The 15,830-nt window shown below is 37.2% G+C and overlaps 1 protein-coding gene and 1 long non-coding RNA gene across 11 annotated transcripts in view; one reads left to right on the forward strand and one right to left on the reverse strand.

Annotated features, from left to right (window-relative positions):
• The window catches only part of LOC138748349 (uncharacterized), a 30,882-nt gene extending 22,935 nt beyond the window's left edge, over nt 1-7,947 (forward strand). Inside the window, exons 2-5 of one of the 3 annotated variants that reach the window (XR_011347956.1) lie at nt 1,802-1,962; nt 3,061-3,260; nt 5,368-5,603; nt 7,758-7,947. This is a non-coding gene — a long non-coding RNA (uncharacterized lncRNA). Of the gene's footprint in view, nt 1-1,801; nt 3,261-5,367; nt 5,604-7,757 lie in introns of all 3 variants that reach the window. The other 2 variants (XR_011347955.1, XR_011347957.1) reach the window with 2 other exon arrangements.
• Nucleotides 1-15,830, reverse strand: part of apaf1 (apoptotic peptidase activating factor 1) — a 189,055-nt gene that overhangs the window by 89,437 nt on the left and 83,788 nt on the right. For 7 of the 8 annotated variants that reach the window (XR_011347950.1, XR_011347951.1, XM_069908393.1 and 4 more), the window contains 4 exons: nt 7,715-7,899; nt 5,417-5,543; nt 4,550-4,675; nt 4,283-4,414 (listed from right to left, as the gene is read on the reverse strand). Coding sequence is in view for 6 of the 8 variants with exons in the window: in XM_069908393.1 (XP_069764494.1) it covers nt 4,283-4,414; nt 4,550-4,675; nt 5,417-5,543; nt 7,715-7,899 (570 nt within the window). In the remaining 2 variants the exon portion in view is untranslated. Of the gene's footprint in view, nt 1-259; nt 330-4,282; nt 4,415-4,549; nt 4,676-5,416; nt 5,544-7,714; nt 7,900-15,830 lie in introns of those variants that run through there. The other variant, XM_069908396.1, reaches the window with a different exon arrangement.

The following is a 15,830-nucleotide window of genomic DNA, read 5'->3' on the forward strand; positions in this document are numbered from 1 at the left end:
CTCATAGAAATAAATTTCAAATACAAAGTTGTAACTGTAGCCCACTTCAACAACTCAAAGGCACTTCAGCAATGTGAAAAGTGCTCAGCCACGAATAAAATGAATCTCAATCTTACACTAAACTTGATATTACAAATATACAACACAATGGAAACACAATTTGCTTTGCATATCAGGGATAACATGGATAAATTGAAAAAGCAAGTGCTTGATCACAAGTAAAAATTCCAGCATTGTCCACTATGATTACCTTTAATAACCAACTGCAGAACATTTAATTACAAAAGCTGATAGGAGCATATACCTTTTGATAGCAACTCCATGATAAGCTGAAATAGCAACAGACATGAAGTATTATAAACAATGAAAATAGTCTTTTGAACATGACATCAAAACAACATTGTTTGACTGGTTTAATATATCCTAGATTTTGTACTTTAAATGGACGGGGGGGGAGGTAGGGAGGGTGGGATGGGAGGAGGGAGGGGGGGAGAAAATGGCAGTGTATATATTTGAAAAGGAAAAAGTATGTATCATGGTTAATGTGGTTAATGGTGTGAAAAATAAAAATTAAAAAAAAAAATAAAAAAAAAATATTGCCCTATCAGAGGCACTTTTTAAGCCCAGTTTCTTGATCCATTAATTCAAACAACTGCACTGCCGGCTTCCATGGCTTTTTATTATTCCATTTAAATTTGTATATCTATCTTGTTAGTTTAATGTCCATATACCAATTATGATAAGAATTATGATAATTGGGCCAAAGCTGTAGTTCATAGCAACATGAATTTAGAATGGATAGATCCATGAAAATCTGATTCTTTTTGAGAAGGTAATATCCTAAGGGAATGTGATTTAGTATATTCTGATCTCAAGCCTTTAATAAAGACTATAACCAAGGATAAAAACATTAATTTAAGGCAAAATTTGGATGGGAAACTATCTGAAAGAAAGACAATTACAGGAACTTTACTGCACTTGCTGGTTGGGGAGGACTGGTTCTCCCATTTTTAAAGTGGGGCCCTCCATATCCCTAACTGACATTAAACATTCAGGTAAAAAGCCCAATATAATTGGTCCAAGTTTTCAGAAGATATCAAAATAGATTGTCAACAACTTATTTTATATGTATAGTAGAAAAATATCCGAAGGTACTTCAAAGGGTAAGGATGTAGCATATGTGCTACAACAAGTGTGGAAGGAAGACACACTCTCGAGGAGTCAAAGTCTGCTTTATTGCACTGGCAGTTGTTTAAATGGGCACCTGGCACTGACATCAGGGGCCTGCATCATCGGAGCACCAATCTTGGGTTGGTCGGCGTTCCTACCAGAGTTTTTCATCTTCTCACCGTGCGGAGGTCACCTGGGACGACGGCCGGTGTTATCCCCAGGTTCCCATGTTCGTCGGCCATTTTGCGGGCCGGACTGCGTCTCTGTGCGTGGGCGCTACAAGGAATCAATTAAGAGCACTGGAAAGAACACTTGCAAAAGTCTGTAAACCGATAATCAACTGTGACTCATGAAATCAACTGTGGTCTCAGGACCTAGTCTGAGGAAACTGTCAAGCTAACAACAACCAATAGCAATTGAAAATTGTATAACACATCATGTCCCAGCCAGAATTCTGAGAAATGAGGGGGAAGAACAGTGATAAACAAAATCTATTTACTGCTCTTTAAAATCTGTCTCACCGAGGAATCCCTGTTGATTTATGCAATGCTAATATCATCCTTTCAAAAAATGGAAACAAGGTTAACTGTGACAACTATTAAGGCACCAATCTCCTCTGCTCTCTCTACAGAAGATGCATTCCAAGAGCCCCATGGTGGTTTCATGAAGCATCGTTACAAGATTTTCACAGCCAGGCTGATTCTGGAATTGGACCAAGAACAATATGTCCTTCATTGAACTGACCAAAGCCTTCAACTGTTAATCTCCAGAGATCTTCATGACAATGTCAAGGTTTGGCTATCCAAATGGATATATCTCTATTGTAAAACTTTTCCAAAACCAAAATGACTCTCTGTTTTGTACAGTGGAGTTATCTCCTCATCCTTTGCCACCCAAACAGGTATAAAACAGATTTTATTTTGGCATCCACTCCTTTCTCCAACAATGAAATCATTCATGCAATGCATCTACCACAAGGCAATAGCATCCAATATCAGACTGATGGAAATCTCTTCAACATCTCTCATCTCTGTGCTAGAAAGTAACATTGGAAAAAGTAATGGAACTACCAGTTTTCAAATAATTATTCTGTAGTAACTCAAGACCAACAAGTGTCATTTCAAGACTTTTCAGAAGCATGTAAAAGCCCAGGCTAACAATGAAGCTTAGCAAAATAGAAATTTGTGGGCAAACTATTCCTTGTCAATGATCACAACCCACAATTACAAAGGAAATTAGAAAAAGTAGAACAATTTGCCTGCCTGGAAACCATCAATACCAGGACAAATATAGATGCTGAGATTCAGCACAGAATCTGTTGTGCCAGCTTTGCCTTCAGGAGTCTATCTTGCAAAGCAGTCAATAAACACAAATTCAGTATTTCTGATTTCTGGTTTACAAGCAACTCTCAATCTCAGCTCTCTTTGAAGACTGCAAGACTTAGATGACCTCAAGAACATACATGAAGAACCTGAAATCTCAGGCCCAGAAGTTTCTTAAGAAGATCTTCCAACATTAACTGGGAGGACTGATACACTAATATCAGTGTTCCTCACAAATCTAAACATCTCCTGTCCTGTGCTCAAGTATAGATGTCAGATTTATTGTTAAAGTACATACATAACATCACATACAATAGATTTTTTTTTCTCCTGTAGGCGAAGCAGAATTACCACTTATTGGTAGTGGAAATAAACAATATTAAATGTATGCATATAAATAAATAAATGTAAACAAACTGATTGTGTAATACAGAGAAAATAAAATCAATAAAGTGCAAAAGTAAGGGTCCTGAAATGAGTTCATTGATTGGAGTCTGATAGTGGAGGGGTAGCAGCTGTTCCTGAAGCTGGTGGTGTAAATTTTGTGACACCTTGTACCTCTTTCTAGATGGTTGCGGCAAGAACAGAGTATGTGCTGGGTGACGTGGATCCTTGATGATTACTGCTGCTCTCTGAAGGCAGTGTTCCCTGCAGATGTTCTCGATGGTGGAGAAGGTTTTGCCTGTGGTGTCCTGGGCTGTCCACTACATTTTTCAGGTCTTTACGCTCGGGGTATTGGTGTCCCCATACCAGACTGTGTTGCAGCCGGTAAGCACATTTTCCACCACATATTGTAGAAATTTGCCACTGTTTCAGATGTCATACCAAAGTTTCGAAAACTCCTGAGGAAGTAGAGGTGCTGATGTGCTTTCTTCATGATGCCATTAGTGTGTCCAGTCCAGGAAAGATCCTCTGAGAGAGTGACTTCCAAGAACTCAAATTTGCCCACCTCTGATTCTCCAATGATCACCTCCAGGTCCTTGGTTTTGGTGGCATTGAGCACGAGGTTGTTGATGGTGCACTATTCAGCCAAGTTTTAAATCTCCCTCCAGTATGCTGATTCATCGTCCCTTTATATACACCCACCACCATGATGTCATCTGCGAATATTTAGATGATGTTTTTGTCGTACCGAGCCATTGGTGTATAGTGAGTAGTGCAGACAGTTTCTTACGTCAAAGATTTCAGCTTCTGCAGGAATCTCTGGTGTCTCCATCTTCCACGTGGTGCACCTTGTTATCAATTATCAACCAATGTGGAGCAGACATGTGCCTAACAAGACTGCTGGATGCCCAACTCACCAATCGGGAAGCCAAACAAGATATCCAAGACACAATTCAAAAGATACATTGTACAATGGGAGGCAGCAGCCACTAATTGGCAAAGCAACATACAAGAATTACTCGTTTTAAAGAAAATCATCACACCCCAATTGTAAATGAACATGAGAAAAGGAAAGATGTCTATTTCATTCCTCACCCTGCCTTTTACCATCTCTGCAGCTCAACATTATGTGGCCTTAATTGCCCAAAGTCCACTAAAAAAAATTGAAGAGATTGCTTTCCGGTCCTCAAGTAACAAATGTCTGTGTACAAATCAATTGATTATTGGATAGAAGATCCACATATCAATATAAACAGAATAATAGTTGTATATTACATGTTAAAACACTTTTACTATAAATCAGTGGAATTTGGTTACTTATGAACAATGCTTATACATCAGCACTAATATTTACAGTAACAATGTGTATTTTGTGCAAAGGACTCCAAACTCAATAAAGAACTTACCTTTAAAAGAGCATCATTGGAGCATGTTACTAACATCATCTTATGCAATGAATGGGAAAACTGACAACAGTTAACTTGGTCTGTATGTTCATGAAATGTGTGAATCAATTGGCCAGTTGTTGAATTCCAGACCTACAGAGAAAGAACTTTAATTAAGCAGGAAAAGCCAACGTTATGAATAGAAGACTAAAAGGTATTCTACTATTGACATCGCTAATTGAAGATGTAACACAGAAAACACCAACCAGTTCTGGTGATAGCTCTTACCTTAACTTTTGTATCTGATGAGCATGTGACAACAAATTTGTCATCTGGTGAAAATGCACAGCACAGTACTTCATCATCGTGTGCAATGACCTCCAAATGTTTCTCACCAGTCTCACTTTTAAAAATCTGTAAAAAATGTAAAAATATTAAACCAAAAGATTTACTTCCCAACACCTGTTTCAAGAACTTAATCACACCACCCAAAAGACCCCTAAGTGCTTCTTGTTCAACCTGTAGAAGGCAGATAAAAGATGTCCCAAAAGCAGTTTTAAATTTAACAATGGATGTAAAAGAAAATTGCCTGTGGAAATATGAAGTCCTGGACTATTCTGAACTATGTATGTTTGACAAGAAGCCTTTTATACCATCTTCAAAAGCTAATGCGTGATAATATTAAAAACACAAAAATGCTGGTGGAACTTGGCAGGTCTCGCTGACTCAGGGCTTAGATCCAAAATGTTAGTTATATATCTTTAACTCTTATGGATGCTGCAAGACCTGTTGAGTTCCTCCAGCATTTTTGTTTTTACTACAATCATAGTTTGCAAACTTTTGTGTTTCACATAATATTAGTGATCTTGTTAATAAATAACAATGATTGTGACAAAGGGGGACAAAAGGTTATTTTTAAGTGCAAAATAACAAGTATAAACTTCTACTAAATCCTTACTATTCTGTCCCACAATAATAAGTATAGTTGGTAGTTATTTAAAAGGAGATAATTACTAAACATGAGGAAATAACAAAAAACACAATATTTACAAATTGAAGGTGTCAAAGAATTATTGAAGTTTTAATATTGTTTCTATGCTTTCCAGCACAATGCTACAATAACTCAAAGGTGAAGTGTACTGCATATTTATTTACCTGCAACGTTTTATCTGCTCCGCAAGAAGCTATCTTCAACCCATCGTGAGAAAAACAGGCATGAAAAACAGCATCGTAGTGAAGTTGAACAACGAGTCGTGAGGAGTTCTGCAAGGCGGTCTTGTTTCTATTAAGTGAAAATATTTGTTAACCAATGAAGAATAATGCTTTAAAGCATAATGTTCAGGTTATTGCTATTACAAAATTTCAAAGTACCAGCGTTGTAACATAGAGCGAGTGTTTTTTAATGAGTTGGATAGTTCAAATGCATTCCAAGGAAGGACAAATATGTAGCAAAGAATAACAATTAATAGTATACATCTGAGTCTATAATAATTCTGAAACTCAAGAGATGGAGTGGAGGGGAAGAAAGAAAGTGCAAAAACTGAACAACCAGAGGGCAAGCATGAGAACAGAGAGCCGGAAGGGGTCTCAGAGCCAAGCAGGAATAAACATACTGTGAAACACTGAAGTATGCAGATGCCGTCATTACAGTGAAAACAAAATTGCAGGAGGAGCTCAGCAGGCCTCACAGGATCCATAGGAGGTAAAGATATGTAACCGACATTTGAGGCCTGAGCCTTTCTTCAAGGAATAAACATACAGCTGATTTGATGACGAATGCTGTGTTGGGGAGAAACTAACAGAGCTTGCCAAGGATGGAGTAATGCAAGGCTGAGAGAGAATAGTCATAGAAGAGTTTTAGTTTGAGAATCTGGCAAAAGAAACATTGTAGACATCCGGTCTTTACCTGAATAGGAATTCTTGGATGAGTTGGAGGCAAAGAGCATATTTATGGAAGATTAATTTACATTTTCCAGGTGTTTTAATATTTTTAAATTATTCACATTGATTTCCAGTTTTTAAAAATTCTGTCAGAGACATTTAAAAATATTTGTTAATGAGGGTCTTTGACAGGAGGCAAGATCTACCCCAGATCCATCTCTTATCAAAGCTTGCCCATGGGGGCATCTGTGCTTGGTGCTGAAGGTTTACTCTCAACTACATGACTCAGCTTGAAGATAGAGACAGTCAGCACACTTGGCCGGACTCATGTGGATCAGCTGAGTGGAGACAGTTTCAGAAGATCCAGTCCAATGTTAATGCCAGAGAGCTGCAAAATTCCAAGTAAAACAATGGATTACCCTGAGCAATGATGTATAAAGGCAGGGAGAGAATACTCAGCTTAGAAGTCATCAAACTGAAGTAATAAGAATCTGCCTTGCATATTGGAAGAACAACAGTCTGCAGATGCTGAATCTAGAGGAAATTGTCAGGACAGTTTATGTTTACACTTATCCTTCAACTATGGAATCACACTTATTCCATACACTGAGTCTGTTCAATCAATCTTCTAATTTATTTTTAATTAATGGCATGTCAGTTTTATTCACCAGGAAAGTACTATTCTCCATATACCTTACACTACATCTATCAAAACATTGTGTAATCTCCAACTATTTGCTGCAAAGACAATTTGGCTGAGATCATGCAATTCAATCATGACTACTGGTTTCCACTGATGATGAAGAACAGATGTCTGGTTCAAGATATTACAACCACTTTAGAACTGCTCTCACAATATCTGATGACATCTCAACATTCAATGTGTTACTGACTTTAACACCCTTCAGCATTTGTGCTATTTATATAAATCTACATGCCAGACAACAACTGTTGAATGGAAAGGTGCCAGTGTATTATATCACAGTTTTTCCAATCATAACGCCATAGTCAAAAACTGCAAACTATTTTAAAATAACTGCAATGGATAAATATCTGCAGATGACAAGATTTTAAAATATCAATTCAGACCATAAATTATAACATTCACCAAGAGTAAGTGATTTGTATTTCTGACAGCATGGGGATTTCATTAACGCAATATGTAGCATATTTCAAAAATACTGGTCTCATCTAAATGGAGAACTAATTATTTCAAGTGATATTTTTCCACTATTATGCAATTTTCAATTGATTAAATAGGAATGACAACGTTTTCAACTTAATTTTAGAATAAAAGTGATGAAATTAAAGCTCCCTGGTACCCAAAATTTCTTCTTTGGCTTGGCTTCGCGGACGAAGATTTATGGAGGGGGTAAAAAGTCCACACACACACACACACACACACACACACACACACACACACACCCCCCTATTTATTTATTTATTTATATAGGTGACCAGCAAAACAAATTCAGTAAACTTCCAATCCATTTGAAGAAAAAAAGGTGAAATTATAAAGATAATTATTTGATTAGCAGCCTTTGTGACATTGAACTACTTTTGAATACTAACATCCATTCCAAATAGACAGCTCCATTTTTGGCTTTTTCCACAGCCTTCAGTTTTGCCTGCCGGTACACTTCAGAGGAGTCAGGCTGACAAAGCCCCAACTGCACAATGTCTGGAAAAGGTTTCTGTACCAGGAGATGGCCTTTCAAAGACAGGAATTCTTGAAAATTCTCCCGCACAATGCTGTTCTGAAAAATAAAACAACTTTCACTTGTGGTACATATAAAGTTGGATGATCAATTATTGTACAAATTGTTATAATTGCCTTCAGTTGCTGCTTTGGGTCATAAGGTGTATAGGATCTGTGAGATCCTTTGGCGATTGCTAAATGATCAACCTTCAATTGCCATCATTCGCAAAACCGATCACACCATGCAACTGAGACTGAGTCTCCTGACTTTTCTTGCATCAGTGAATGGCCCAATCTTTTAGTGATCTGCCATTCACTGAGATTTATCAACACATGAATCACTGAATGGTGTGTCATCTCAGAACAGGTACAAACACTTTGCTGAATATGGAGGAGATCAGCTCCAAATATAATTTAAAAGCATTTAAAATTCTCAGCCAAAACAGTAATTAGAGAGAAGTGGGTGAGACACAGATATACAATCTAAAGAGATTCAACATACAGATCCTCATTTTTAAATTTAGACATGGTAACAGGCCCTATCAGCCTATGAGCTCATGCTGCCCAATTAACCTACAACCTGTACATTTTGAAGGCTGGGAGGAAACCGGAACCAACGCAGACATGGGATGAACACACAAAGTCTTTACAGACAGCGTGGGATTTGAACCCCAGTCCCAGCTTTTAAATTGTATTTGGAGCTGATCTCCTCCATATGCAGCAAAGTGTTTGTACCTGTTCTGAGATGACACACCATTCAGTGATTCATGTGTTGATAAATCTCAGTGAATAGCAGATCACTGAATAAAAGATTAGGCCACTCACTGATGCAAGAAAAGTCAGGAGACTCAGTCTCAGTTGCAGGCACTGCAACAGCATTGCACTAAGCATTACGCTAGCCATGTCACCAACCTGCAGTAAGTTTTAGAATTTTGGTCAGTTTCTTTTCAAAGATAAAGCAACTAAGCCTTATTTGTCAAGATCAATGAAACTCAATTTTAAACTGCGTGAGCACTTTAATAATAAACCATTTGACCTATTTTAATATACCTCAAAAACCCAAGTGGGTGAATGTTAGGATAAGGAATCCAACTAGAAATGCAACTTAAATTCAGTCATTGTGAAGAGTTTATAAACCTCACAATCCAGGAAAAAAAAAGTCAGGCACTATTACCAAATTACACCATTTGCAGATGACATGCAAAGCAGTGTTTGGAAAGCAACATAGGTGTTGTTTCATAAATCATAGGATAGTTATCTACTGCTTCATTGAATGTTGTAAATTTCAAACATACATTTTCATTTATAGTATGCAATGGAAAAATTACACAACCATCTCAGTTTGGCAGGGTCGGCCAGGTGAATTTAGTTGGAATTAGTTAGGGTTGCCAAGGATTGGTAGTTGGTACAACTGTAATCATTTAGTGTCGGCAGAATCACAAATAGCAATGAGGAACCATTCAGGAGGGAGACAGATCAGCTCTTTGAATAGTGTAACAATAACAACCTTGCACTCAACGTCAGCAAAACAAAGGAGATGATTGTGGACTTCAGGAGGAAGACGACTCAGTCCTCATCGAGGGCTCAGTCGTGGAGAGATCAAGAACTTCAAATTCCTGAGGAGTGTTAAGCCTAGCCAAATACTGGGCAGAACAGAGGAAATCAACCTCACATTTGCTGATTCAGAAGCATTCATGGATGATAATGGAGGCAGAAATTGTCCCAATACTAATATCTTCAATTTACACAGAATTCACCAACGATATACCATTTCCAATTAAATGCTCTATGTCAGAGGCTTTCAATTTGTGGCTCTTGAACCACTTGGAATTCAAGCTCTGCCGACCTGGCCCTCGAGACCAATTTATGCCAATATTCGTTTGCTTACCTGATACATTTGGCATCTATAAAGTATTACTCATAGCACCAATGCTTTGCCAGAAAATAAATACCAAATCAAAGCATTGAGATATGTCAGCATGTGCAACTACAGGTTTATGTTAATGTAGAGGAATATTTTTTATACCCTCTGTAATTAGGTCAGAGAGCCAGCAGTAAGAAACAATTGGTTACTTGTTTCTGAGGCAGACCTTGGATGAATTACAACTGAAATGAAAATGCATCTTATGCTAAACCCATCCTAACTGTTTCCTCAGTTCCTTTATTGAAGCCAGGCTTTCCTTTTCTTATGAGTCCAGTTATTCATTTAATCAATTAAGTTGCTCACATATTGCTTCCTTAGACTCTTAGATAGGCACATGCATAAACAAAACTCTTCAATAGGTACATGAATATCAGAAAAATGGAGTTATGGGCTGAGGGAGGGAAGGGTTAGATTGTTGTGGAGTAGGTTCATATAGGTCAGCACAACATAGTTGGCTTAAGAATCTACACTGTGCTTTGTTCATCATTTAACTTATTAAATAGCACTCCTAAACAAATGAGGCACCATAATGGGATATTAATAGAATTTCACTTCCAAGGCATACACTGGTACTCTTTAGAAATAGATCACCGATCATCGTCAGCCTAGCAGACAGCTCTCCACTGCCTTCTCAAAGACAATAAATGATGGGCATTAAATGCTCACCTTGCCAGCATAACTCATCCAAAGAATGAATAAAAGGTTTGAGGAGGATAGAATAGACTGGCCAAGAGAGCATTAGAGTGGCCTAACTTAGAGGATTAAATAATGATTTCTATAAGTGAACCAAATTAAGTGTGAAACAATAAAATTTTATGAAGATGTTGAGTTTGACCACTCTCACAGTACTGAAGAAATGACATCAATCTGAAACTGATGTTGCCTGACCTAGCATATTCACATACTTTTATGTGAGGTTCTCTCATAATTTATAATAGGAAAAAATACAGGCAGAGTAATTTTGTAACAAAAGTGTCTGCCTTGAACTTCACAGCAACCTCAAATGCTCCTGCTTGGGTAATGTCTTGTTCAAACCTCACTAGGCTGCAAAAATGAAACCAATTACATGAGTTAGCACCAATAAAAGAAGAAAAATGCAACCACTCTATCCTTTGGGAAAGGGAACATATCACCTCAATTGATCTATAAATGGCTACAGTCCACACCGCAAGCTGATTCATGTACTTTCCAAAGAAGCCTATTAAACTGCCTAAATGAGCATTTACTGCTTGGACAATAAATATGGTGACAAAAGTGTAGTCCACTTCCTGAAAACTTCAATCAGAAAAAAAATGTTCCACATGCAATTACTGTACACCTCTACTATTCTTATTGCTGAAAGGTGCTCTCATATAAATTAATTGAATTGAAAGACAGTAAATTCTCAGGACCTGATTAACTGGATCCCAAGATTTTTGAAACTATTGGCAATAAAACTGATAACTTATGCACTGATTATCGTCCCCCAGAATTCCACAGAATGGAAGGTGGCAAGTGCACCCCCAGTTTCAAGAAAGAATGAGGAAAAATAGATAGCTAAAGACCAATTAACCCAACATCAGTAACAGAAAACATGCTCGACTCCACCATAAATGAAGAGGTGAAAGGACATGAGGAAAAAGCAGCTTGATTGGGTACAATGGATTGATGAAAGAGAAATAGTGTTTGGCAAATCTATTCAAATTTTTGAGGATACTAACAGTATAGACCAGAATGAATCAGTGCTCCAGGTGTGTTTGGATTTTAACAAGGCCTTTGATAAATGTTCCATAGAAGAAGTTGTTCAGCAAAATTAAGACTACATGGAGGTGAGAATAATATCCTGTGAGGACTGGTTAACAGACATAAAGCAGAGTAGGAATAAAAAGGTGAGTATTTTAAAATATTGTAGAAAAACAAACCTTAAAATACTCAGCAATTTATGCTACATCTACTGTACAAGAAAAAAAATCCATGTTTCAAGTCAAAAGTTAAGATTCTGATGAAAGGTCTCCAACCGGAAACATTGGCTCTGTATTTCTTCCCATAGATGCACTGCTGAACATTTACAACATTTTCTGCTTCCATTTGAAGAATTAAAATGCATTATTGTGTTGGGCAACTCAAATGACCAGGGTGCCACAAGAATCAGAGCTTGGACTGAATACATAGTTGATTTGGATGAGGAGACATGCAATGCACCCAAGTTAATTATGACTCAAAGATGAAAGGCAGCAGAAATTGTGAGGAGGCATGCAGTGATGCTTCAAGTATACAGTAGATATATGTTCAGTGAATTGAAGATATTGCAAATGGAAGATAATACCAAAAAAATATGATGTCGTCCACTTTGGTAGAAAAAGATTATTTTTTGGAAGTGGTGAGACTCTGAAGCACATTGGTGTTTGAGAGACCTCTGTGCCTATCCATACAAATCACTGAAAGTTGATATGCAAGAAAAGCAAGCAATTAGCAAAGCAACTACTGCATTGGCCTTAATTGCAAGAAGAGTAGTTATAAATAAAGGCACTGAGTTGCATTTATACAGGCTCTTGAAGAAAGTGCACCTGGAATGTTGTATTAGTTTGATTTCCTCCCAACTGAGAAGACTAGGATTAGCAGTCATAATTCCATCAAAATAAAGAGGATCAGACATTCAAAAGTGAACTGAAAGTTCACTAAATGTAGTCTCCCAAGGTATAGTCAATCTCTGGAGTTTGCAATCCAGAGAGGATTGTGGAGAATATTGAAGATAAAGTTTGACAGATTTGTCAATCAAGTGAAACTGAGTTAGTTGAGGAAAGTGGTATTGAGATAGAAGATAAAAGATAAAATTACGGAGTGGCAGAACAGGTGTGAGAGATCAGATTACTTACTACTACAATTTTATGTTCTTTCAAACTTTATGTATTTGCCCAGGTTACAAAGGTGTGAATAAGTTTGAGTCTGACACACAAATTCAAACATCTTTTGAGAAATCAGCATGAAGTAATAAATCAAGTGTAAACTATATCATTTATTGCAATGCAAGAACTTTACATATGAATCTTAAAGATACATGATGTTTTGGTAGGATTTTTAAGGAGGAAATATCCACATCCTCAGGTTTAAGAATTTTTTTTTAGGTAACACTAATACATTCCATGCAGCCATTTCTCAACCATTTTTTGGATGTGGCCCCATTTGGATTCTGCTCAAAGTTTATGGGCGAAGTGGTGAAGTTCTGCTTGTTTCTTCCTTACATCCCTCCTACTGACTACATTAAAAAAAATTATGATTTCAGTCTGTGGTCCTCTTAAATGTGATGTAGCCCCCATTGAAAATGGCTGCATTAATGGGAATAAATACTTAGTTCTTTCCAAAACATTGAACAAGTTATCTGGATATAGAACAGAATAAGCTGTGACGTAAAACACACACACAGCACATCACTTACATGGCTTTTTATCCCTATTTTAAATTTATTTACTATTGATATCAAGTTATGCTTGTATTCTCTTGCTAATGCTGAAGCTAAGCAGCAGCTGCCCTGGTTTCTTATACTAAGTGATCATCGCAACTTCAGTCATGCAACACTACAACGCAAGATGGATCATACACTGTCATGGTAAAACAATTCAGAACTAAAGTTAAAAAAAAATTTGGTCTATGAAAAGTCATTTATAAATTTAATAAGGATAATTAATAGTCAACATAGATCCCAGATATTTTTTTTTAATCATGTTGTCATTTGTGAATACCACACTCAATCTTTTCAACCAACATATTTAACCTTTAACCTGATCATACATCATAATCTTCATTCTTTTTTTTAAACTTTATTTATTCATTCAAAAAACAAATAATATGACATATACAATAATTAACCATAAACATGAACGTCATTTTTTATATATAATCTTCATTCTAAAGTTTAATCATAAATATCAGAATTGAATTGAAATAAATTTATATTTAAATGGAAAGTTCAAATTCCACTGATTTATTATTAATAGGTTCTGCTATTACCTGCATGTAAATCGCAGGTATAATTACTGTCCCTTTCTTCAACAGATTTGGAAGAATAGTTACAGTCATCACAGTTTAATTAGACCCTTGGTTGAATATAGTGAGCTACCTAACATTAGGGATTTCTTATTCAATGATCAGATAATTGTTTTATTTAAGACATGCATCCATCACAGACCATTTCAGCTCACAAGCCCATGTCGCCCAATTACACCCAATTAACCTACAACCCCTGGTATGTTTCGAACAGTAGGAGGAAACCTGAGCCCACAGGGAAAAACCACGCAGACACAGGGAGAATGAACAAACTCCATAAAATCGGTGCTGGGCTTGAACCCTGGACCTGATCACAGGTGCCGTAACAGTGTTGCACTAACTGCTATGCTATGCTATGCTGACTGTGCCCCACAGAATATGGAATAGCAATTCCATATTCTGTGATGTACATTTGGCTTCAATATTTACAAGGACAGGGGCAAACAAAAACTGTATCAATTGTCACAAAGGAAACTGCTTAAAGGCAAAAGTGTAATGAAAAGTATTGTACATGTAATAATTACATCATTCACTCTTTTTTGCTAACAATATATTGTGTGACTTTATTACTGCTTGTATTGTGGTCAAGTTCTTCGAGTCTGAGCCATCCATCCACAGCAACTCCAGCTTTGGCCACCTGTCAAAATTGTGGCCTCTTGGTATTTCAACAAGTCTTGAGTTACTTGGACATTTACAGAATACAAAATCTCATTAGTCAATTGAATTAGATCCAGTAAGGAAGGACATTGCTGACCTCATTAACAATTTACAAAGAATGCTGCTGTTCCTAAATTTAAACTTTGACAATCCTCAAATTCCACACTGCACAAGTGTCAATCCTTCCTCTTTTGCTTGAACGCATTTACTGTAAACTAAATATTAAGCTGTTATCCACATTCCCCGGTCACTCTTCCTCAAGGCTGTATACAACACAGTAGAGACAGGCTGATTACTCTTCAACAAACTATTCTGTGGTCTGTTTCTTAATAAAAAAAAAACTTTTCATCAATTCCTTCAAAAAAGTAAATAAACAGCTTTGCAACCTCCACCCCTCCAAAAAAAAAATCACAAAAACATAGGTACAATAGCATCTTGAATTGGCCCCAGCAATGGAATTGTCATTTGAAATAATGGTGGTGATGTGATCCGAGGTGACACAACTTCCTAATTGGTGGGTAACCTTGACTATCAACCTTGGATTTAACATTAACAACTAGCCTGCCATATGCGCTCAATTTAACCATTGGGAAGACTCCACAATGGCCAACACACCTTCCTCAGGATACAATCCTGAGCAGCTGCCAGTTCCAGAGGTAAGGTCTAACTTATGTTTTGCATTGCTTAGGCATTACTTCAAATGTCTGTACACATCCTACAGACAAAAGAAAAAATAAAATAAAAACAAACTGCTCGAGACACTCAGCAGATTGAGCAGTATCTGTTGAAACAGATAGTCAACAAGTTGGCTCGAGATCCTGCATCAGATACTCACCCTATGAAGCTTCTCTAGATGTTTGTTTTTTGCTCCAATTCCAACATGGAGGAGAAGAAATTAACCTTCAGAATTTTTAACAGACTACATTTATTTTTAAATTTAGACGCAACAGGGCCTTCTGGCCTATGAATTTGTCCCACTCAATTACCCTCACGTGATCAATTAACCTACCAGCCCATATTTCTTTGGAATGTGGGAGAAAACCTGAACACATGGTCACAGGGAAAGCATAACTCTTCACAGACAGTTCCGGATTTGAACCACAGTGGCTGATGCTCCAACTGTATTGCACAAACTGTTAAGCTACCTGTGTTGCATTATTTACACTTGCATCAGTGCAAGGTCTACAACATTTAATGCATGGAATTATGGAGGATTGGAGGGTTGCAAATATTATTCCCCTGTTCAAGAAAGGGAGCAGAGATAACCCCAGAAATTATAGACCAGAAAACCTTATTTCAGAGCTGGGCAAGCTGTTGGAAAAGATCCTAAGAGACAGGATTTACAACCATTTGGAGAGCCATAATCTAATTAGCAATAGTCAGCA

The sequence above is a fragment of the Narcine bancroftii genome, chromosome 13 (assembly GCF_036971445.1).
Source record: "Narcine bancroftii isolate sNarBan1 chromosome 13, sNarBan1.hap1, whole genome shotgun sequence".
NCBI lineage: Eukaryota > Metazoa > Chordata > Chondrichthyes > Torpediniformes > Narcinidae > Narcine > Narcine bancroftii.